The sequence below is a fragment of the Vidua macroura genome, chromosome 1, assembly GCF_024509145.1.
Source record: "Vidua macroura isolate BioBank_ID:100142 chromosome 1, ASM2450914v1, whole genome shotgun sequence".
Taxonomy (NCBI): domain Eukaryota; kingdom Metazoa; phylum Chordata; class Aves; order Passeriformes; family Viduidae; genus Vidua; species Vidua macroura.
In genome coordinates, this window is record NC_071571.1 from 87,782,014 (window position 1) to 87,805,789 (window position 23,776).

At 38.7% G+C, this 23,776-nt stretch overlaps 1 protein-coding gene across 4 annotated transcripts in view; it reads left to right on the forward strand.

The window, feature by feature from the left end:
- FHOD3 (formin homology 2 domain containing 3) overlaps positions 1–13,267 on the forward strand; it is a 372,799-nt gene extending 359,532 nt beyond the window's left edge. For 3 of the 4 annotated variants that reach the window (XM_053980820.1, XM_053980827.1, XM_053980835.1), the window contains one exon: positions 9,448–13,267. In XM_053980820.1, coding sequence (XP_053836795.1) covers positions 9,448–9,530 — 83 coding nt within the window. In that variant the 3' untranslated portion in view covers positions 9,531–13,267. The remainder of the gene's footprint in view (positions 1–9,447) is intronic. The other variant, XM_053980841.1, reaches the window with a different exon arrangement.
- Positions 13,268–23,776: the final 10,509 nt, after the last annotated feature.

A 23,776-nucleotide genomic window follows, 5' to 3' on the forward strand; every position in this document is an offset into this window, starting at 1 on the left:
GCTAAAATGTGGGAAAGAGCTGTGCCAAAGGACCAGGCATGGAGACCAGCTTTAGACAAGTTTTAGAACCGCATGCAGTGCTGCTTTGGAATAAACATGTTGTAAAGCAAAAAAGTACTACATGGGACACTATTTGAATCCAAAGGTGCATATTTTTTGTTAAGCATTCATAGGGTGCATTATGTAACTTTTTCTTCATATTTTCTTTGTTATTTTCATTATTTTTCAGTTTCATGTATCTTCACTTACTTTTTCTGGCTTTGAAAATGTACAGAAGTGCCAAAATACCAGGAGGGAGACTGTTCTTCTGGTATTTATAGCCTGACTAAAAGCAGGAGTTAATGGAAATAATACTTTTTAAAAAATGAAAACCTTGCAAGAAGAAAGACTATATAAAATGCTTTAAAGGCAAACAATATCACTTTGAATTTGCCATTAATTGTTTTGGATTTGAGTAGCTGGATTCTATCAGGAGTTAGAGTATGGGGCAGAGTAATCTAGGTAGTGATGTGTATTTAGGAACCATTCTTTGCATTTAGAAAAAGTAAATGTATGACTGATGGTTTTCAGTATCAAAGTCTGTTTGTCCCTGCACAAAGTACTGAGCCTTCAGAAGGCCAGTACATGGCTTAAAAAATGTAATTATTGAATAAAAATAGAATGTGAGATAAAGCAGTTAGAGCTCTGGCAGCTGGAAGGTTATCTCCATTAGATGCCAAGATAGCTTGAGTCTTGGATGCTCTTTAAGTAATACATTCTTCCATCCTTAAGATGGCAAGATCTTTGCAAAAGGAGAATAAACTCCATGACCTACAATAAATAAAAATAAAACCAGTGAATTTAAATTATTAATAGGACTTCATGAATTAATAATAAATGCCGTTGAGCACAGTAAGCTCTAGAAATTGATGTATCTGATTAGGGTGAGGTCTCTGTAGTCCCCTGTCTCATCTGTGCCAGAGGCCAACATCAACAGCTGTAGGAGAACAAACAGGAGAGGTAGAATCATAGAAGCACAGAATCATTCAGGTTGGAAGAGACCTCCAAGTTCATCAAGTCCAACCTTTGCCTAAGTACCACCATATCTGCTGTTCTGTTGCATGATCACTAGCCCTTCTTTGTGTAACCCATAGGACTTGCCATGAGTTTTGATAGTTATAAATTTATTCAACTCTTGAGGCTGAATAGCTGGTTCCATGTTTTCAGTTTTGTCCATTGTAATCGATGGCATACATAATTTTGATTGCTGATGTCAATACCATTTCTAAGTTGGCACACATTTATTTATAAGTGTCACTTTCTGCTTTAAAATGTGTATTGTGGGGTTTTCAATAGCTTTCTTTTAAGATACCTGATTTTGACAGATAGGGGTAAACAATCTACTTTTTGCATGTTCAAATCTATAGTACTTTGTTGGCAGTCTGCATGAGTTTCAGACCATATCTCTCATACCTCAGGGTTTGTTCAAGAGTGTTTACCTGATCTTAGCACTGTAGAGGGAACTTGCAATCATCCTGTACAATTCTACATCATGTAGTCTTCAAAACAAAAGGGTTTTTGAAAGGCTGGTTTCAATACCTGTTTAAAAAAATGGCTTGTAAAAGAGGCTTAAATTCATTTTCCACTCGCTATTTTAGAGGAATCTGTGCGTAATTTCTAAAATGAGTATTATTCTGATAGAAATTATTTCTTTTGGGGCTCCTAGCCTCCAACTTTCTGATTGAAACAGCTTTTATTTTTTTTTAAATAAGGTCACATAACAAATTATCCTAGCCTCCACCAATATATACATTCCTTAACTTTATGTTGGATTCCTGCACCACTATTAGGGATTTTGTGGATTGTTGTATTTGCTGAAAACTGGGCAGCATTGTTTTAATACATCAACTGAAAAGGGGTGAGAAGTCATTGCATTAATGTGAGAAGTCAGAATTAAATATGCAATGCTTACAAAAACTATATATCTTTTATCCCTGTTTATTTCACTTCACAGGGAGAAGAGAGATACGAACACTACACAGACATTCACCTGTACATGTACATTACAGCCCTAGCACAGAGGGTGTGGTGTAAGAACAAGGAGAAAACTGTTGCTATGATGGGTGGTCCCAGGTGGTTTTAGAGTAGCTGTCAGCTCATGGGACTAAGTGTCTGTCCAGGTGAAGCCAGTGTCCCCCCAGGATCTGACATCATAGCCAGACCATCCTTGTACTCTGTCTCCAACATTGGGAGAACCAAATGCAATTTCCCATGGGCTCCTAGACAAGGACTTAAAAGTGCTGGAATCTCTCTGGCCATCTCTTCTTAGCCAAGTGACACTTCCTTGATTTCAGGAGAGAGCAAGCTGAAGGTAATGCAGGAGAAACTGGCAGGAGATAAACAGCTGATAAAGAGCAAGTGCTATCAGTATTATATGTAGGAAAAAAGCTGTTCCTGTTCCCTGTCACAGCATATTGGCATTGACATTTTCTATATAAATACTGTTATGCTACACAGTTTTGCTACTTTTTCAACTGTAGTTCTGTAGGAAGAAATAACTTTGCTCCATTTGTTTGCATCTTACAGGAAATGCAAATTGTTTTCACTTTTGCCAGTTTGCCATTCACTGCATCAGTGAATTCATCTATGTTGCCCTCTGATTTAATTTTAATTGATGTATTTTAAAGGTAAAGGCTTTTGAATTCTTGTCACAGGATTCATTCCCAAAAGTAGGATATTTTTGGGTAGGACAAGTTTTAAGTATTTAAAAAAATAGGGATGGTTGAGTTGCACACCATTAATCCAAATTGATAGGATAAGTATTTTATTTGCTTTCTCTCAGTATTAAAGTAAGTTGCAAATTTTTCTCTGGTCTGTGATTTATTCCTTATTTGCATCATCCTTCCTTCCTGAAAGATCGTGTCTTTCAGTATCCTAGTAAGAATTCGGCAGCAGTGAGTTGCTGGCTGACAAAATCACCGAGTTCTTCTGGAAAGCACCTCATCTGAGAATGAGAGAAGACAAAGAGGTACAGGGTGGTTTTCATGCTTCCTTTCTAAAGAGGTGCAGCAAACAAGCACCACCTCCTGTGTGCTGCAGCTGCCAAAGGGAGCCCTCTGCTGCCACCACGGAGATTGCTTGGACACGAGTGTCAGAAGTGTTTGAAGGGAAGTCTCTCTTAGAAGATGAACAAAAATGTTTCACAAAAAGCTATATTGCATTTCTCTTGCCCCAGCACTATGGCCAAGAAATTATATAATTTTATATATACATATACATATATATATATGTGTGTGTGTGTGTGTGTGTGTGTGTGGCTTTCTCTAGGCAAATACCACCATCTGATTAGTGAATTTACAAGATTGTTTTGATCACAGTTATTTTCATCTGATGGGCTCATAGAGATGATGCCTTTTACTGCTTTATTGCCCAGCGTGGATTCCTAATGGGAATAGTTAATTTGCATTCTGCAGAATCCAGGTGCTCAAGCTTGGTCACACTCCTCTGCCAAGTCACTCTCCAAGAGACATCTCAGTGTTCAGAAGCTGATAAATCCCCTTAGTGGGTCATTTTAAAATTCCAAATGAAAGGCAAAGGCTGCAGGCCTTAAACACTTACATTAGATGATTTACTTTTTGTATCCCATGTCCTGTCTTTTCCCAACCTGTGCATATTTAATGCATAGTCTGGTCTTGAAAATAGTGTATAGTGACTCAGTCATGACTCACTATATAGTCAGTCATGTTGCCTTGGTTGCTGGTGAGCTTTATACTCTTATTAGTGGAATCACTTCTGACTGGTGAAGTTAAGTGGGAGAAATTATGAAAGAGGTGGCAGCAGGATTGCTTTTAGTAGTAACTCGTCATAGTGGAATTCATGTAAATTAAGGAGACTTTGTCACAGAAGGCTTTCAAGGAAGGAGTTAAATCTTCTTTTCTGCCCTACTGTTGGGACTGTGTAAATGATGATCTGTGAAATACATAAAGTTGGAAACTTTAACAGTTTCAACTACATGTTAAATATTACTTTGAAAACACATATGCTCTTCATATGCAGCCCAGGTTCTCTAAAGCAATGTTACTTTTTGTTCCGTGTAATATAAGCCACCTGGAGATGAAAAAAGCAAATTTAGCTTTCCTTATAAAGTGCCTCTTTATGTCACAGACACCATAAGTAACACCCAAAGGTGGTTGTTACCTACTAGATTTCTTGTTAGGAGAGACTTGTGCCATCTATGAAGTGTTGACAGGACTCAAAGCAAAGCTGCAGAATGATAATACATAATAATGTGTTGGTTCTGAGAGCTTTATATGTGGCTGACCCAGACAAAGACCACATTTCTGTTGTCTGTACTTCTTCACAGAAGTGTACGATATACTCCAAAAATTCACCTGCAAATCTCTGTAAGAAAATTGCTACACATAATGTTACAGCATTTCTATTAAACATTTCGGCCTACTTGTATTAAGCAATGATATATGCATAATTAAACATAACTTATATAGACAGTGGCATAAAAATATGACAAGGATTAAAATAAGAAAATATGATCAAGGCTGTATAGATTGAACTTTTGAATTGCAAATTGCCATTGCTGGACTCACTGTAATAAAGTCCAAGACAATATGTTAAATGTAAGTATGTGAAAACATAGACTGAAGTGTGCAAGCTGGATGTGGATAGGTAGCAGAAAAAAACCCTTAAGATACATTAAATGGAATGAGATGATGGGGCTGCCTATATTGTCTCTTATAATCTGCCCTTTTTGCTGTCCTCACTGTGTAATTTACACCACATGGAATTTTCTTCATTCCAGATCAGCAACTTGCTACTTTACCTGGGACAAAGGGAAAGCTCTGTGGCTGCTACATCTTTGTAGCAGGAATGGCATTCATTCTGTGACTGCCTGAGCAGGCGAATGGTTACATCTATTCTGCCTTACAAGTGACTCACACAAATGTAGACACACATGCCAAAAGCCATTGCAAATGCAGAATAAATGGCGCCAGCCAGACTGATCCTTACTCTTTGTTGAATCTGGAAGGAAAAAAAAAAAAGTATGGAGAGAGGAAATTAGGAGTGCAATTTGCTCTTTAAAGAATCAACCAAACCCTAGATAATTATATTCTCTGACAAAGCTATGCTTCAGGAATTACTCTTTTTAAAAACTTTTCCAGCATAATGCACAGGCTGTGTATCTCTATAGATTTTGACCCAACAGGCAGAGTCAAATTCATTGAGTTCATCCTAAGCACACTGCATTCTGCCAGAATATCAAATAGAACTCTAGATTTCATGATTAATAAAGAATACCATACACTCTAACCCCAGAAAAACAACATTTAGTTTCTTGGTTATGGGATCTCAGCAGGCTTTGCTTGTGACAAGAGTAAAAGTTATTTTCTCTTGATGTTATGTTTCTTTAGGAAATGTTTTAAAAATTGCTTGAAGAACCTAAAAGGTCATTTGAAAGTCTTATTTTTATTGTCACTGCCTCCAAAATACATTCCATAACTCAGTTTAATGTGATCTGCAGCAGGCCAAGAGTTTTACAAGCCAAGATATTATGTCTAGTCCAGTTAGAAACATGACAAAGTTCAGTGAAGCAGGGAGAGTAAAGACCTAGGGTGAGAAATGTAATTTTGCATTGTCTATGAAACATGGAAGGAAAATATCTCCCCGCATTCAGTTTTGATGACAGAACATGTTCATGACCTAAGGTAGAGGAATCCTACTCAGCTTTATGAGGAAATAGACAAATGACTGAGGACACGTGTGTAACATAATGTCAAGACAAGGTATACCCACCTCCCACAGCAGTTTTTGCTCCTGTACATAACTCAGCCTTCTCCTGGTTTCAGCACCCACAAGCCTTTATATTCAACAAGTCAGTGCAGAGAATAGTGGGGCTGGAACTTATGCTGCACCCATCCACTGTATCTTGTTCAGATGAGGAAACATACTGTAATTTGTGCATAGTAGATACAATTTTTATACAAAGAGACCCTTTATTGATCTACTTTCATCTTCCTAAGTACGTAATACTTCAAACACTAAGTGGCTTCGTTTGTGTCAGACTGGCCCATTGCATTATAGGGTTAAGAATTCACTCATTTGAGTCTGGACCATGGTTCTGTCAGCTGTTATCCTTCGAGTTGCCTGTTGATGGTGGACAGCTTTAATCTTGCCAGTAGCCACAGTATATTCCAGTATTTGGCCCCCCACATGCTTAGTTTATACAAGTCAGCAGCCATCAGTTTTATGGAAATCATTCTGTCACTGAAAATATTCTTCACATCTTTGCTTTTTATTATTTTCTTGACAATCTCATTATGACCACCAAAGTTCTGCATTGTTTGGAGCTCTTTTTTTTTTCCCTCTTTTTTTCTTTTTTCCAGATGGAAATTTCCTGCTTAATACCTTCAGTCACTGTAATATTTTAAATCCAAGTTATCATTCTCTGTATTAAAGAAGAGCTAAGTTAGAACCTAGGGTTGTTTTGTTTAATTACAGCTGCATATATCCCAGCAATTCATTGAGTATTGCCATTCCTACTTGTTTTGCAGTGACACAAAAAATACAAGTGTGGAGCTGGTCTCCAGACTTCTTGTGTGAATCATGCAGCAAACCCAGAACAGGGCACTCTTCCTTACTACCTGCTACATACAGGATTTCTTTGCTTCAGTCATCAAAGGGTTAATGCAAAATGATGTCAATCTAATACTTTAGTATGTTTGATAGGTAGGCATCTGGAGATTCAGAGACTTATCTTGTTTAACATAAAGAAGACTACCTGCTTTTCCATGAAGATGGTTTCTACCATGGTATTTTAACTCCTAATTATAGTTTCTGAATATAAACTCCTTAGTTTACTTCAAAGAAACCTATATATTATTGTAGATCCATTTGGCTTTTCCTAGTAAACTAGTAATTCTCTTATTCAGGCTGATGAAGGAATTTAAACAACTGTGTTCTTGGTAGAATTTACAGAGGCACTCGTTTGCCTTTCAGTTGTTAGATAGAGTCTCAGCTCAATTGTTTGTGCAGCAGCAATTGTACTGACCTAAAGAAGGTTGTTCCAGATTTATTTTATCATAAATAAGAGCAGAATTTAGCTTAGTCCAATACCTAACCAGTGTTAGCAGAGTGCATCAGTTCCTGTGAAACGTTTGCAAACAGGAATAACAATTTGTTCTCTTCCCGTCTGACAAGAAAAAAATAGCTTTGTTTTACAGTAGTTACTGTGCTCAGTTTGAAAATGTGAGTGAGTGAGTGAGTGACTGAGTGACTGAGTGACTGAGTGAGTGAGTGACTGTGCTTTGAGAGAGTTGGGGATATGTGTGAGAGCAGTCCTGAATGCATTTTGTTTGACACTTCCACAGAAGTGTCTAAAACGTGGAAATTTGTTCCACATTTGGTTTTCCAGCTCGCTTTTGCATCACTTGGAAGCTGAAATGTCATCTAGACAGCCACCCTGGGAAAGTTTGGTCCCCTATATTTTTTAGCATGACACTGTTTTCTGGTGGCCAAACAAGCTTTGGTCCATGTTTGGCTGTTGATGTTACAGAGGGTAAAGAAAAAAGCATTCAGGGGAGAGGCAGTGCAGGCAGCTAAGCAAGTGAAATACACAGGGAAATCTTTGGGTTTAATATGACAGAAATGTTTCTACTGCAGCTTTCTTGGATTTTTTCTTCAACTCCATTCCTGATACAGTTAATTTTGATATAGAAGTAAGCATTGGGTGATTCACTGAGACCTTAAGATCCTAAGGCATTCCACAGCATATGTCTAGAAATTACCACTTGATACCATGAATATTTTGTATATCAAATCTGAGAAGCCAGAAAGAGTGCCAGTGATGAGAACTGACTCAAAAGTTCTGTTGGCTATTCTTTATCAAGGAGACCACAGCATTTTCTGAAGTTTATTTTTCTCCTGGTAGTACTTTTTTGGTCTTTCTTAAACTTAGTTTTGTCAGTTTCATTTAACCTTGCAGTGCTTTAAGCTAAATATTGGTAAACTTGGGAGATGTTGCTAATCAGTATTGTAGGAAAAACTGGGAATCCTAAAAAGCTGTCATGCAGACCCCTGGTGGTGTTTAATAATACAAATAATCTAGGAGAAAGGAGTGAGTATTGAAAAAGAGTTTTCAAGTAAGGGTTTGATAATGGAGGAACTAGAAATGTGGCATTGCCAGCTCATTTGATTAACCTCAGTATCTGATGAATGTTGTTTCACAACCAAGAATGGATCCCATTCATTCAACCTGCATGGTATCAAATGTTCAGATATGCCATATTCTTCCTTTATCTTATCCCCTTGTTTTCTATGCCAATCCATTCCCTTCTCTCACTCCTGCTCAACCCGTGTGTGTGACCACCCAGTTTCAGTTACATGGAGTGAATATCTCAGTAAATGAAAGATATTAATTGTGCTAAATTATGCAAGAACTCCTTGACCACTCTTTGCAATTGGTTTCTCTAAGATTAGTTTCCTCTAGAGTTCACTGTTTCTAGGCTCCAAATATATTCTGTTCAATATTAAGTCACTGTTTATGCTTTGCATGAAGCTTGAACTTCTCAATGTTCATTTTGCACTTGAGGAACATTAAAGTGTGAACACCGCACTTGTGTCTTGAATTCACCTGAAAATCAAAGCACCAGTAAAACTAGGAGGACACTGATGCTCACTGTGTGCAGTGACACAGCCACCTGTTTCTGAATAAAAAAGGCGATCATAAATTTTAAAACTCTTGTCAGGGCTAGTGTTCAGGACACTCTATGGAAAATTAAGAAACAAATTTCTTAGTGTCTTTGATTGGCTTAGATTTATCATTTAAATTCAGCTAAAATGCTGCAGACTACCAATAGCAAAGGTGACACAAATGGCACTAGGATGGGGGAACATTACAAAAGAAAGGGGAGCATGTATGAAAACAGTAGTTTTAATGATTTTAATTAACTATAAAGTAGTCAATTTTATAGTCTTTTAACTTTGGGGGGGAGGGTTTTACAAATCTCAAAGGATTTATATAGTTAGATACATAGATCCCTATAAAGATCCCAAAGCTCTTTTTAAAAAATCTTATGATTTATAAAATAATAGGGCAGATGATACTTTCTATGGACTGAAAATCAACTGGTACAATTTCAGAGAAAAAGAAAAGTCTTCAAAAGCTGGGGTATTTTTCCTTAAAACTTCTTGTTGACTAAATGTCAAATGATAAATGTATTTTTGCCTGTTTGGAGTTGCAGTTGATGCTCCAGTGAGTTTGCCATAGGGCATTACTCAGTGTTTCTGAACTTAAGGCCCTAAATAGATAGCAACTTTTGATTTGATTGAGCTTGCATGTTAACAGGGGTTTTTGCAGCTTGTGTAATTATTGATTCTAACTGTTTGCATTTTCTTTGTTGTTTGGGTTTTTTTTTGTTTTTGTTTTGTCTGCTTTTGGAATCCATGACTGTGCAGTGAGAAGGACACTAAAGAGTGGGCTAACACCAGAAGAAGCCAAAGCACTGGGCCTCATCAGCACTTCTGAGATGCAGGTTTGACACCCCAGAGGTGGCAACAAGAAGAGCCGATCATCTGAAGCACACAGGCTGACAACCCTTCAGCGTGGCATTGAACTGCCAGCCTCCTCTGCTGCTCCCAACATCCTATCCCCTGTTAGTTCAATTTTAATAAGCAACAAAAAGCAAAACCCCACATCCAGGGCAGAAGAAGGGTGTGCCACAGCTCAGCATGACATCCAGACAGTAACAGAGGATGCATTTGAGTGTTCTTAAGTGAAAGCACATGGCTTCTTCTTCTCATGGTGTGTTGATGTGGGTAGGAGGGGGCTCTCTAGTTTATCTGTCATTATGTGAGCTGTGTTTACCTTGGCTTTCCTTGTGCCCTGTTTTAGTCATTGTAAATGTGTGGCATTTTGTCAATGCAAGGAACAGTCCTTAAAGAGGCAAAATAACTCCTGTTACAGCAACCCAAATTTTCCTCAAGCAGATTCATTAAGCAAAAATGTACAGTCTGTGCAACCCTGTGGTTTGTTGGGTATTTTATTATTTTGCCTCCAAAGAATGTAAAAATGTATGTGTACCTTTGTATATGTACAGAATGAATGTGTGGACATGTGTGCATGTATCTGTACATATGCAGTCATGGTGTGAAATCATGCTTTTGCTGAAGCCAGCTGGACCATGATTTTCACTGTGGGGCCTTACTGTTCCACCTGGACAGGAGGAAAAGAATGTCTTTTTTGCAGGAACTCAGTGTTGTTCAGTGTGATTCACCCTGTGGGGCAGGCCGTGACCTGCAATACAAGTGGAGAGTTTAGGATTCTGAATTCATGTGCATTAATGCACACACATCCTGTGCACAGCAGCATGCACACAGAGGAGAGAACACAGTTCCTCCCTCTTGTTGAGCTATGGTTTTACTCTGCATTTGTACAGTTTCAGAGAGATCTACGTCAACAATTTTACATACTCGATAAATGCATTTGGATGCTAAGATCAAGAAGTTTTGTTCAATTGCCTGTGCCCTTCATGCTGCTTTTCTCTGCTGCAAGATAATGTGGTGGTGATTTTATTTCAGTTTAATGAATCTGAATATGAAATAGCTCTGCTAAAAAGCCTGCTGTGTTTTTGCTTTTCTTTACTGGTTTTTTGTGATTATCCTTGATACCAGTGGAGTGGGTACCACAGTAAACAACTCCAAGATATTTGCCCTTATCTCACAGTTTTATAACTGACTTTTATAACTGCCCTCAGCATGTTTGAAGAACTTTTAGTCAACTCACCTGCCTTTAAGTGGAGGACATATACAGCAGTGAAGATGAATTGAACAGTCACCCTAGCCAGTCCTGAAGTATTTTAAAGAGAACTGCAAACAACAATAACATAAAGAGAACTCTTTAAGCCAAAGTCTGTATATGTCCAATAGATCCTCAAGGATGCACAAGATTGTCTCTTTCCATTGCCTTAGCCTCTAAGATTAAGGGTATGTCTGCACAGCAGTAACAACTGAGACTTTCTTCAAGCTGGTTAACTGAGGAACTGCAGCAGTTTAGTAATGGTAACAGGGTTCCATTTTGGCTGCAAAACACACTTGGAAAATAGAGTTAAATAATAGTCTATGCTGGGGTCCTAACGCCATAGCAATGTTGCTTCTGGCACCCAGGCTAGGTCAGGTACTTCAAGTTATTCTACTCTGCTCTCTTTAAGGACAGGATAATCACTGAAGATTGTTCAAGAGAGTTGGACCAAACACAATAAACTTCTGAAACCATGGTCATCCATCACATGCATTGAGCACAGCATCCAAGTGATGACAGAGCCAGGGAGCTGGCAACACTGCAGTGAGACCTGTGGCTGAACATCCTAACTATGCTGTCCACTCTCTTGATTGTAACATTTCATTCTTTATCTGCCAATGCCTTGGATCTCCCATAGAATAAAAAGTCACTAATGAGCAATGGTTCTTAAGAACAGCATTGAGTTTGATGTGGTTTTCCCTCAGTTTGTTAAAAAGCTGATTTTACAAGTAGACAGAAGGCAGTAGTTGGGTAATCAATATAATATGTTGTATATTTGAAGACTGTGGAAAGGAAGAAGCTGGTTAGGAAACAGAAGTGGCATATAATTAATTTCACTGAAATGCTCACCTATGAGCATCTGGATTTGAAAGTGGATCTTTATGTGCTGCTCACCAGTTTGAACTTTTAAAATCTTGCTTAAGTTTGCTTAGAACAAAGAACTGAAGGTAATGGGGGTTCGTGGAGGTGTTTGAAGTCTGAAACAAGAGGAAGACACCCTGAATGTAAATGGTCATGTTGAACTGCGCTACTTGCTAAGTGATAAAAAAACCAAAAACACAACAAAGTACATTTATGCTGTCAGAGATCCTATATTTGATTAGAGGGAGAAAATCAAACAAGTCTTTAAAAATTAATATTTTAATTAAAATATGCTGAATGTGCAAAATTGGTGACCACTTGGCTGTTAGTGGCCACTTCCTAAAAGGGAACAAATTTGTGTTTCATTTAAGCATAGTACAGCGTCTGTCTCTGAAACATACCATAGCTGGTGAATTTGGGCATATCTATTTTCCAAATTGTGCAAAAATTTTGCAAAACTTTATATGCTCCTTATCAAGGAGAACATTAAATATGGGGAATAATATAAGTTGGAGTAAGTTCAGTGGAAAAAAAAGGTAGTTTCTTTCAGATTCTCTGGATCTTACATTGAAGCAGATTCTTCCTTTTCTGTTCTTCCATGGCATTTGTTTTTCTGTTTGTGCTCTTTGGCTATAAAACTGATAGCAACTTTTCTGAGGAATAACTTGGTCTTGTTTATGCAGTAGTATACTGTCAGATAAATTCCACTGTCCTCACCGTTTATTGCAATAAGATCATCAGACACAGTATAGCACAGTAACTACAGGAGAAATTTCCATTTTGGTTCCTGATAAAAATGACCAACTAATCTGTAAGGGGGCAGTATTTCCTCCAGAGTGCCAGCATGCCCTGACTGTGGGAATAACATTTGTTCCCCTTCATCTAACTAGTGGATTCCAGATGAAGTGGAGGAATTCATTATATCTGTGTGCCGCTCTCTGTCTAGTGAGGTTATAACCTTCCGGTTTTGAGCTGCTGCCTGCCCTTCCATCATTGGGAGAGCCCACCATAAGGATGTAACACTTGTTTTAAGACAAGTTTTGTGTGAGATATGGACTGGTTTCTGGCAAATATAAAAATCTTGGATACACAATGTAGTAACACATGTTCCCATTTCTCACTCAGAGATCCATGAAGGCTATTTTTAAATACTTGCAGCCATAATAACTACCTCTCTTCCCTTTCCAATAGATACAAATGTAAATGCAGTGCCCAGAGCACTGTGTCTGTTTGACTGCCACCATAATACCTTCCTGATCTGGATGGTGAGGTAAACTTCAACACATGAAATAACCTCCAAAGGGAAGCTATCCTAATTTTCTTTCATCTCACTTGATGTTTAAAAGCAGACTGCATGCAAATACTTTCTACAATCTCACTCCCAAGTGGAGATAATGCTCAGCAGCAGTTGTGGTGAAGAAACCCCCAGGGAATGCTTGGGTGCCACACTCGAGAGTAAAAGATCCCTCACAAAAGTTAAATTCACCACTCTTCATTTTTCAGTCAGGCCAGGCACCAGTCTCATGGATTCCAGATGTTTTATAGCCTCTTGGCTGCTATGTATGACCTTTCTGTTTGATAGCTCCTTGTCCATAATCCAAAATCAACAAAAAAAAAAAAAAAAAAAAAAAAAAAAAAAAGATTGTTTAATGAGGGTCTTTCTTTCTCCCTTAAATACTGGAAGCAGCTTCAAACATGCTTTAAAAAATACATTTCTTTTTCTCTTTTGAAACCCTTTTTTAGTGAATCTTTGCAGTGGTTGATTCTGTCAGCAAAATAACACATCAGTTTTGTAGACAGACAAGACTTTGGTTTTAGCATAATAGATAATCACAAGTGAATATCAAGCTATGAGTTATTGTCCCAGTTTAACAGAAATTTTGAGTCAGTCATGATGTGAGTGAACAGCAAGGGCCTGCTGTAAGGTTCTGCAGGACAGCACCTTAAATCCCTGGTGCGCTGTCCTCTAAATGTACCCTGGCCAACACTAAAAGCAATTGAGAAACTACATTTGAGGACTTCAACAACCACCACAACCCTGCGGGGTACAACGCCATTGTAGGTGCAGCAGATTGTTCCTTTTCTCAGGAAAGGTCCTGCAGCAGCCTCCCTGGGGATGTAACCACAGCAAGTGGCTGTCCAAAATGGTTTGGAAACCTTGTGGCTGATGGCAGTAGTCTGTGTTCATGTTCACTGTGCAACTGTGGTTATTGCAATGCTTTGATTTCACAGAGATTAAATGGGAACAAAGTGCCAGCCCACCAGTTTTACATCCTTCATCCTTCCACTGCAGCTCATGGACAGGCACACGCACTGTCTGCCTCTATTCAAAAGATGCATGAGGACATGGTGTTAGGCAGAAGCAGGAGCATGTTCCTCTCTCCTTTTCACTCCTGTAGCTCACTGCACATGTTCCAATCCTCCCATTACCTTCAAGGCAGGCTCAATGTGCACTGTGGGCAGCCTGACCCTGGGACGCAGACAGATGGTGGCTCTGTGCTTGCAGCAGCAGGACGCAAGAAACACTTGTGTAAGCTGGAAGGGATACAGATGTTGATGTTCATCTGGAGGAAAAACTGCCAGGTACTTACAGGCTCTGAAAGAAAATAAACTGAAGTGGTTTTGAATGAGGAAATGTTTGGTTGTAGGCAACCATTGAAAACCATTCACAAACATTTGAGCAGCATGTACGGCCCACCTTCCTTTGCTTCAACTGGGGCAGCATCTGGGTCATTTGGCATTTCAGATGTGACCCCAAGAAGATTTTGGCAAGCAGTTTAATAGTTATATAGAAAGAAGTTTCAGAGATGTATAGTTTGATGTTTATGCCAAAAAAAAAAAAAAATCTAATTAGTCCATTTCACATTGAGTGGCAGATAGAGATATATTTTGTTTAATCACTATCTAATACAGAGGCTTCTGTGAAAGAAAAGGTTTATTTGTAGCATTGGATGCATTTCTCCTTTTTAAAGACTGTCTTTGCGCATATAGTGTCCTTTTTTGTGAGCTGGGAATTGTAAAAAAATGTAAAGTAGAAGAGGACGTGTTTCTTAGACAAAGGAGAAATACTGTAAAATTGTGTAAATGTCACTACTCATGTTTTTCCATGTTCTGTGTAGCATAGTGTAAAATAGGCTCTCCAGCAGTGTTATTCTGTGAATTGTAATTTAAAAAACAAGCCATGCATGGTCAGAGATATTATCTACAGGTCCTTTTGGTTGAGTTTTTGGTTTTGTTTGTTCTCATTTTAGGTGAATTCATTCTATGTTAAATTTAATTGTCCATGAAAATGCATTTTTGTTTCTGTCCTATTTCATAAAGAACTTGAATTACCCTTTTAAGATTTTATTACACACGAAGCTCACCTACCATTTGTATTGATCCTTCAGAAGCTGTGTCACGTTTAGTATAAACTAGGGAGGATTTTATTTTTATCTGCCTCTTCTCCCCCCACTCTTCCCACTTTACTGTCTGGAAAGATCCAATCACCCTATTTTTTTTTCTGTGCCATGCAGGATCAATATGGAAAACTGACCACAGACCAGTGTCCAAAAGTTCTTGATATAAGTAGTTAAAAGGCTCACCTCTGCAGCGTTATGTAAACACATCTTGCAATAAAGCTTTATAAAGCACTGACAGAGCTGATTCTTGTTTTGTTGATGAAGCCAATTATGAGAGCTTGGGTGGAAAATGGATGGGAAGGGGGACCATGAATTATTTTTCCTCATATCCTCCATGTACCTGCAATGCCATCATGTGGATGTCAAAACAGCTGCCAGTAAGCAGCTGTTGAAATGAAAAACTGATCTTTTACACCTGGTTCCACAGTTTGAGCCTAATTCCTAATCTTGAGTGAAGAAAGTGAAAATGTGTCTCTGGTTCTCCAGGCCTTCAGTACTCCAGCTCTACAAATCCTCACTTAAACATACATGGCACTGCCATCAGATTGGAGTTGGTTCCTGCCTAAAAAATACTCTGTGCACAGAGCTCACACTGTACAGGTATGAGATTTACAGAAGCAAACATCAATAAGATAAAAGACAACCTCTGTGTGGGGAAGCTCTTCACATTGCGTCTGCATCAAGATGTAAAACATTGCCCCTGCCAGAGCTTTAGAGCTGCAAAGGTGGCTTGTAAGCAAGACTTGCCTTCAACTTGGCTGAAGTACTTTTCATGTATCATCATGGAATGTATTTTTCTGGTGGCTGCCTATGCCCATGCCTGGAGAGGCAATGGTCTTACAGTTTTCTCTCTTTGCTGGTCTGTGATGCTTTCTTCTACTGCTATTTCCCAGCACTTGAGGGAGGCTGAGTTGACAAATGTGGCATCCCTGCCCCTACAGAAGTTGAGTTCTGCCTGTGGGTTCAATGACTATGGTGACAAGGGGGTCAAAATGACATGCAGGAATTCAAAATGCTTAGATTTCCACTGCTAGTCCTGGGAAAAAGCTGCTCACAATTGCTCTTTTGAGTTGCACATGTAATGAGGTCAAAATATATTATTCAAAGACAGCTGCACATGTTCATAGCAGCACCCTGGAAAATAAAGTGGGTTGACAGAGAGTCTGAGAGAATTTTCACCTGTGGTTTCTGAGATTGTAGGAGCTGATATACAAGGCTAGGTATGTAAACCTTCCTCCTTTTTAATTAGTTTTTAAAGTTATTTCAAATAAAAAAGGTGCTTTTTGGGATATGGCTGCATCCCTGAAAGAGCTGCTTAGCATTCCAGATATACTGGTGTAAAGTCTAGAAGATGAAAGGCTACTAGCCAGAAATGTGGTAATGCTTTTTAAAATAAATATATAAACCAAGTTTATTGGCCAGACACTTTTCTATCACAGCATATCCATTAGCAGTTCTAAATTCCAGATGTGCAGTGACAATGCATACATATATTTTTCAGACCTGGTGCCCAGTCAGAACTCATTTGTTGTCATAGAGAAGCCTCTGGCCTGTAGTCAGGGAATAAGTATGCAGATTATCCATTGCAAAGCTGCATGCCCTGGTTTATAAACCCTTCAAAACAGTTTGAGAACACACAACTAAAGAAAAAAAAAACAAACTATTTTTTCCTATCATAACTTCTCCAAGTTTTCTGATGGGAATGCAGTTTGGAAAAGGGAGAAGGCTGTTCTCAAAGCTTCACCTCTTGCAAGTTTCTTTGCAGGAAATGAAGAATGATGCCTCTATTGGCATCGCTCTGATGAGACGGACCTCTGCTGGGAAATCCCAAAAGGAACACAGCTTACATGAAGTGTCGTGCCAGTGAGGGCCTCTCCACAGCTTTTCCTGAGTGAATTTTGAGTAGGAGCAGGACTCACCCATCTGAAGAGGTATTCTGCTCAAAAATACTGATTCTCAGTTTTCAAGTCTTGGAGTCCAGTTCTCTCCAACACCAACCTCTCTCCCACTGCTGCACCAAGCTTGCTCTCTTGTTTGAGCCAATTCCAGAGCCTGTCATTTGTTATGTAGCTGCAAAACACTATGGAACATGTCACTGTCCAGAAGACCTGTACCAGCACTGGGGAGGGTGAGACTCGTTCTGTCTCTCAGGACACATCCCTGAGCAGCATATCCTGCTCTGTTATTGGTGTTATAATGAGCAGAAATTATTCAAGCATATGCCAAAATCATGCAAACAAGTTTGTAGCCCTCTCTTGGTGAGTGTTCAGATCTTTCTGCCTAGAAAAAAGACAAAACGACTAGTCTTGATTTCTGTACATCCTCTCCTTTCTTTCTTCCGTGCTTAATACAAGAAGAACAGTGGTTAACAAGCAAAAAAGGAAATTACCTGTCAGTGAAATCCATAGCACTTAAAACTGGACAAACTTGAAGGCAAAGGTGAGTCAAAGCCATGTCATACCTTCCAGTAAACATTCTACTTGTTCCATCTGAAGGCAGCATTAGCCAAGCCTATCTTGGAAGAGCTCTGCATTTACTTTGCAGCAGTGGTTTGAAATCTTATTCCTGGTACAGGGAGCACAAAGCTCTGCCAGAGCCTGGCAGGGCTCAGGTGAGCAGCCAGCAGGTGACAAAGGGTCTGGAATAGATCCACCTCTGGAGTAGATCCACCACGGTAAAGGCACGCACCATGACTGCCTGTTGGATGTAAATATGTGTACTGTGGACCTTGGAGTAACCTGTGAAAACACATTTCTCCCAGGAATTGGAAAGCTACAGCCAGGTAAAAATTCTCCTTTTTAATAAAGCAATGAAATACTGGGACTCTTGAACAAGATCTCAAAAAAATGAATCCTCCTTCCATCATTGTCCAGGCTTCCTATAAATATGCACTGGGAGGCTTAAATAATCTTGGCAAGATATAGCAAAGGAAAATTATTGTTAAAAAAGAGGCCCTGGATATTGTTTCAACAAACTTTTTCCTCACATAAACTTACGGAAAATTATTGACCTCATAGTAAAGTCAAGAAAGAAAGAAACTCTTCTTGTAAAATGGCAAGATACCTATTTGAATGTGGACTAGACTGCCTTCACATAGGTATGTCTGGAACACCTCCCAGATGTACTGCATTAATTATGGGGAGCAATGGCTGCGCAGGTTAATAAAAAAAAATCTAAATAATCCCCGTAACAACAGTTCTGATCTAAATAAAACTAGCTGTGAGTATAACAATAAAGTATATTGAAAATCAGGCAGTAGTGACCAAAGCCAAATGAAAATTTGATGATATTGGCTCTGTGAGCAGTGGAAAAAGCCTGATGGACATCAGCAAGCCTGAATCAAACCCCTAAAGATAACTATTAGAATGTTAAACTAGACGGAAAATGGAATTTCGTCTCGGGCAAAAAAGGCCCTAAATCATTTTAACCTCACCAGTTACACTGGGGAATTCTCTTTCAAGAATGGACAGCACACCATAGCCTGAAAATAAAGAGTGAATCCTTATTTCCAGAGAAACTATCTCAAATGTGTTCAGATTACAAGCGTGTGGGACCAAACACAGTTAGCATCCAAAATTATATGATCTGGAAATTCTACATCTTTTTAGAAGCCAAAACACTACAACACTACAAAATCTGAAAACAAAACAACCTGAAGCAGCCAGTTGCTTTTTTTTTTTTTTGGTTTTTTTTTTTAATACTATGGAATGTGACAACCATTAAATTTCCTCATAGGAAAACAAAATTTCAGTACAAACTCTATTACTGTTACAAAATTTTTACAATTTCTTTACAGAAAGACAGTTTAATAGAAACTAACAACTTTAAGGCTGGTCTTAAGAACTCTAAGAAGCTTCTTGCCAACTAATTTTGCTTAATGCAAATAGTTACTTCTCCAAATCTGCATCCTCCATGCAAAGCTAACTTCTACCATCTTTAGGTTTTCTTACTTTTCTATGATAGGAATTACTTAGATGGCATGCATAATGAAGAGCAAATAGCTTATTATTTGATAATATCATATCAATTTTTCTAGAGGTAATCAGGGTCTTCATAAAGTTGTGATTACTTGATATTAGTTAATCTGAGAGTAGACCTTACATTATGGTATGTAACAGATAAATATCCATATTTTCAAATATCTCTCAACAGCATTATATAATTTATGCTTCTGTCACACCACAAGGGAATTTTTTGATTATGCAAGTGGATTCTATAATCTGGTAACTTCTTTCTTTGACTTCAGAACATATTTTTTCAGGTGGGAAGAAAATGAGGTGGTTATATGCGTGGTTTAACTGTGGAGATTATTTATTGGTAAAGGGGATTGACACTATTAGAAAGTAGCAGGGTTTACTGCTCTTTGTATCTTTCAGAGCATGGCTCTCCAAATAACAAGGCTGGAGATCTAATACACAGGGATATAAATTTCCTGAAGAATGATCAGCACCTATTTCTTACACATTCTCAGTGTTCTCTTCTACAGTCACAATTTCTTATGTGTTTAGACATCAGGAGCTCACACAGTCCCAGTAAAGGGGAACACTAAGGCACATATGAAAATTCAGACTCCATCAAAGAGCACTCCCCACAGCAGAAAGGACACTGGGAAATAAGGTATTTGGGTAACAGAAAGGAAATCCCAAATCAACAATATAGGGTAAAAATAAACAAAGGAAGGCCTTAAAGGCAAGGACAAGATTCTTATTTTGATATACAGGCAAACCCAACAAAGAAAAGTGCAGAGATCATTTTAGCAGCAACTCTTCAAGCATTGGACTAAATGAAGCCCAAATGCAGCAGTGAGTTGGAAGGCTGGGAAGGGCACATTTAGCTTAATATGCAAGGTAGAAAGGCTTACTTGTAGAGAAGTATTGTATTAAATTTCATTAAAAGAAAAGAGGGATTGATTATGACTTCTGTCACTAAAAGGAAGGAGGGACAGTTTGTATGTACAAAGAGAGAAGATAAGAAAGGGAAGATCACACAGACTGTTAAGTGGATTTGCCTTAAGCAGACTATCCAGTCTGTTTTAAGAATTTCACAATTTCCAAGGCTTCTTTTTTGAGGAGAGAAAAAAATGTTTGTGCAACATAAATGAGGTATGGCTCATAAAAAGGAGCTGCTCTGGGCCTTGCTGCCTTCAGACAATCACAAATTCTGTGTGTGGCAGTGAGGGCATCACCTCTTGCTGGGCTATAATAAAATCCTGACTGGAGTATATGGGATAATCCGTGGTTCTGCTCATATTGCACCTCTGTTGTATTCCTCAGGCTCTGAGAGGCTGGACTCTGCTGAGCATCATCAGCTTTGTGGCCTGTGACTCCTGATGTCATTATCTATATTGAAGCAGCAATGGACACAGAAAAAGCAAGAAATTTTCCCTTGTAACAGATGCTCTTCTCTTTTCCTTGCATCAAGTAGCCTTAGGGCTCCTTCAGGTAACATTTTGCACCCTTCGGATGGCTAAAAAAGGATACCATGCTACTGGAATTGGTGAGAACAAGTTGGAGGCTGAAGACAAGATGCCAAAGAGTCTTCTGGCCCCAGCAAGGGGCCAAAGAGAGCCCTGTCATCTCAGGTGGGGGCTGAATATTGTGAAGATGGCTGCAGTGTGCTTTAAATTGGACAAAATCTTGGAAAGTATTTCAGTACACAGCTAGAAGGATTTAGCAAATGTAGCAAATTTAGCTCCCCTAAGCAAGCAGAAGTTAGAGTGGGATTATGTTAGTGGTTCTGGATGCTCAGGGCAATGTGCTGTTGATCATTCCCCTTGTAGCCAGGGATTTCAGTAACAGAACTTTCAGTCAGACCTGGGGTTGTTGTCTATGTCAGTCACTCTTTATACACCCTGATGAAGTTATTCTCTCTTAGTAAAGTACTTGGGTCAGCAGATACAGGCAAGTTTAATGCAATTCATCCCCAGATGCCAAATCTGATCAGAGGAAATAAGAAGATGACAGTCAAAAATCTCTGTGGTCTCCCCAGTCAGACTGTTAGCAGCTTAATTTTCTCCTTGGCAGTTAAAAGGGTGTAATTTTGGAGAGAAAGCAGGCTTGCTTGTAGAAAATATGTATGTTTTCTGCATATAAGGACCACAATTTGCAGGAAACTCTTAAAAAATCTTTACTGAAGGTATACTGTTTCTGACAACATTGCCATCTCTGCAGTATTTAGGGGTAGTTTTCTTACAAAGTCAGAGTACAAAGAGAATAAATGCTTGAGAAGTGTTTCTAAATCCAGGTAGGAAATGGTTGGCTTTCTCTTTGATCTTAAAGGTTCCAGTTACTCATTGTGATATGTTACTGTTTCTGTCATTTTTTTTTTCCAAGTGATCTATAAGTTTCTTTGTGTGGTTCCTGACACCAAAGTGCTGACCCAGGAGTAAGTAGAGGCTCCTCAGAGCAGAACCCTGACCAGGTCCCATTTGCCAGTTCATATCACTGTGCTCCTATTCTGTGTTTCCTTCCTGAGGTCCAGAAACAAGTAACCACAGGGTGAAACGCTCATTTTCTAAAGTCATCTTCATATCTAGCAGAGAAGCTACTGTTAGAAAACAAGGGAGACAAATAAGCTCATGTTCTCCTCTAGTTCATGCCAAAAATTTTCTGACTTTATTCTGTGATTACTGACACAGACAAATGCAGAGACTTTGAAAAGGAGAAGTTCAATGTGAAAGTTATAAGAAAACTCAGAATGTCAAAGGGAAGGAGGTAAAATTTGTAGTGATGGACAGGACATGATGACACACATATAGTGAGTGACACATTATAGAATCCAATCTGCAAAATCAAAGTAACTAGAATGGAGTTGGAATTTCTTGATGAGGAAAATAAAACCAACAGTGTTTGTAAAGGTGATTAGTCTTGGTGAACCACCTGAAAAAAAAAAAGGAAGAAAATTAATTTTTTTTAAGATATAGAGGTAATAGATGGGAAGGCTAAGTGAATCTTGATATAAGGAATATAATTTTCTTGTGTAAAGGAATAATTGCTTATTATGTGCAGTTTGTTTATTGTAATATCTTCACTGGGAATTTGAGACCTAGAAAACTGAAGCTGGAATAATAAAAGTCAAAATGATAAGTCTGTGAGCCTTACTAGAGTGAGGCTGTTGAAATCCAGTAGAAAAAATCAAGACAATATGGAAAATTATAGAAAACACTTGTACTTCAGAAAGATTATAAGGTGCTACTGCTAATAGCAATATTCATGGTAAGAGTTCAGTAACGCTCAGTAAAAGGGAGTTTAAAACAAAATGCTCTGATGTGATGCTTTTGGACTGTGTAAATGCATGTATGATTTTTGAATAGGTGATGGATTAAATTTTGTAGGCAATTATGTCTACTCATCTCTGTGGACTTGGCAGATAGGCAGAAAACAGAATTTGAATTTGGTACTTCTTTATTCTGGTATCATTATAGAAGCTACTGGTGTAACTTTTGAGCACAAACTGAAGGAGAAGAGACTTTCTTCCTTCTACTTTGAACATTAGACACCTTTGCAACTTGGAGCTGCAAATGCATTTCAGAGTAGACAGTAGCACCATTAGGTACAGAATTGTTTCTATAATACTTAGTCAGGGTTGCTTACCAAGAGTTTGATGTTGAACCAGACCAAAGGATGCTTGCATTCAGAATGGCTACAGGATAAAATGGCACTTTGCCACAGCCACAAGGAAGAGAGGCAATCCTGCCTTGTTCCCATTATAAAATGTGAATGCAATCTTGAGTGCACCAATGTCTGAAAATACTTGGCTGTCAGTCAAGCCTGTGTTATTCTTAAGTGGATTTTCAACTGCAGATACTTCTGAGGTGCTTTGCCTTTGTAGCACAGGATAGCAAATGACTTACTGAAAAATACTTAAGCCTTAAGAGCAGTCCTGTCAACATTTTAAATGTTGTAACCAATGAATACAAGACTCTTAACTAAGAGGACTGTGGTTGCAGGATAACTGCCTTGTAGCAGTTTGTGTTTTCAAAGTCTTTATTTATACTTGGCAGAAATTGCATTATCCACAGTTTTGGAAAGAACTTTTGGCTGAAGTTACTGACTGTGATAAACCTTGTTCATATAGTTATGCCCAAAGTATAATTGGCATTGACATAGACCACAAGTTCTTGGAGAGATTTTTTTTTTCTAATGATGATAGTATTCTCTCTGTGTGACCTCTGAAGTTTTAAAGTTGGTGTATGAGGCTACAAAATATCACTGCCATCTAAAATGTGTGTCTTTTACATTATAATGGACTGATTCGTGCTGACCTGTCAGGTGTTGTTGCAGCTCCCATGATTTCATTGTGTGTGTAAACAAGGGGTTTAGTATTTATTTATAGTCCAGTTGCATCTCAGTACAATGTGCCAATGACAGTTTGCTCATGCAGTGGAGCAGAAATAGAAAAAGGAAACAAAAAAAAAAAAAAAAAAAGAACCAAACCCAACCCAGCCTGACCAAACCCAGCAGTAATTCTAGAAGGTCGTCCTGAAAACTCCCCCAGGGACTTTGTGTGGGGGACTTCACACTGCAGTATACTGCACATTTGATTAGCCTCTCATCAAGAAAGCTTCTGAAATGCAGAGCTGATGCCACCCCCTCACACAGGTGACAGAACATCTCAAGTCACCCAGGCATCACCTGGAGCAGCACCTGCTAGAGACAAGCAAGAGCACTTAGACGAGGCTTTATGAAGCTGGAAAGCATCTGTCATTCAGTGTGTGATGCTCTCT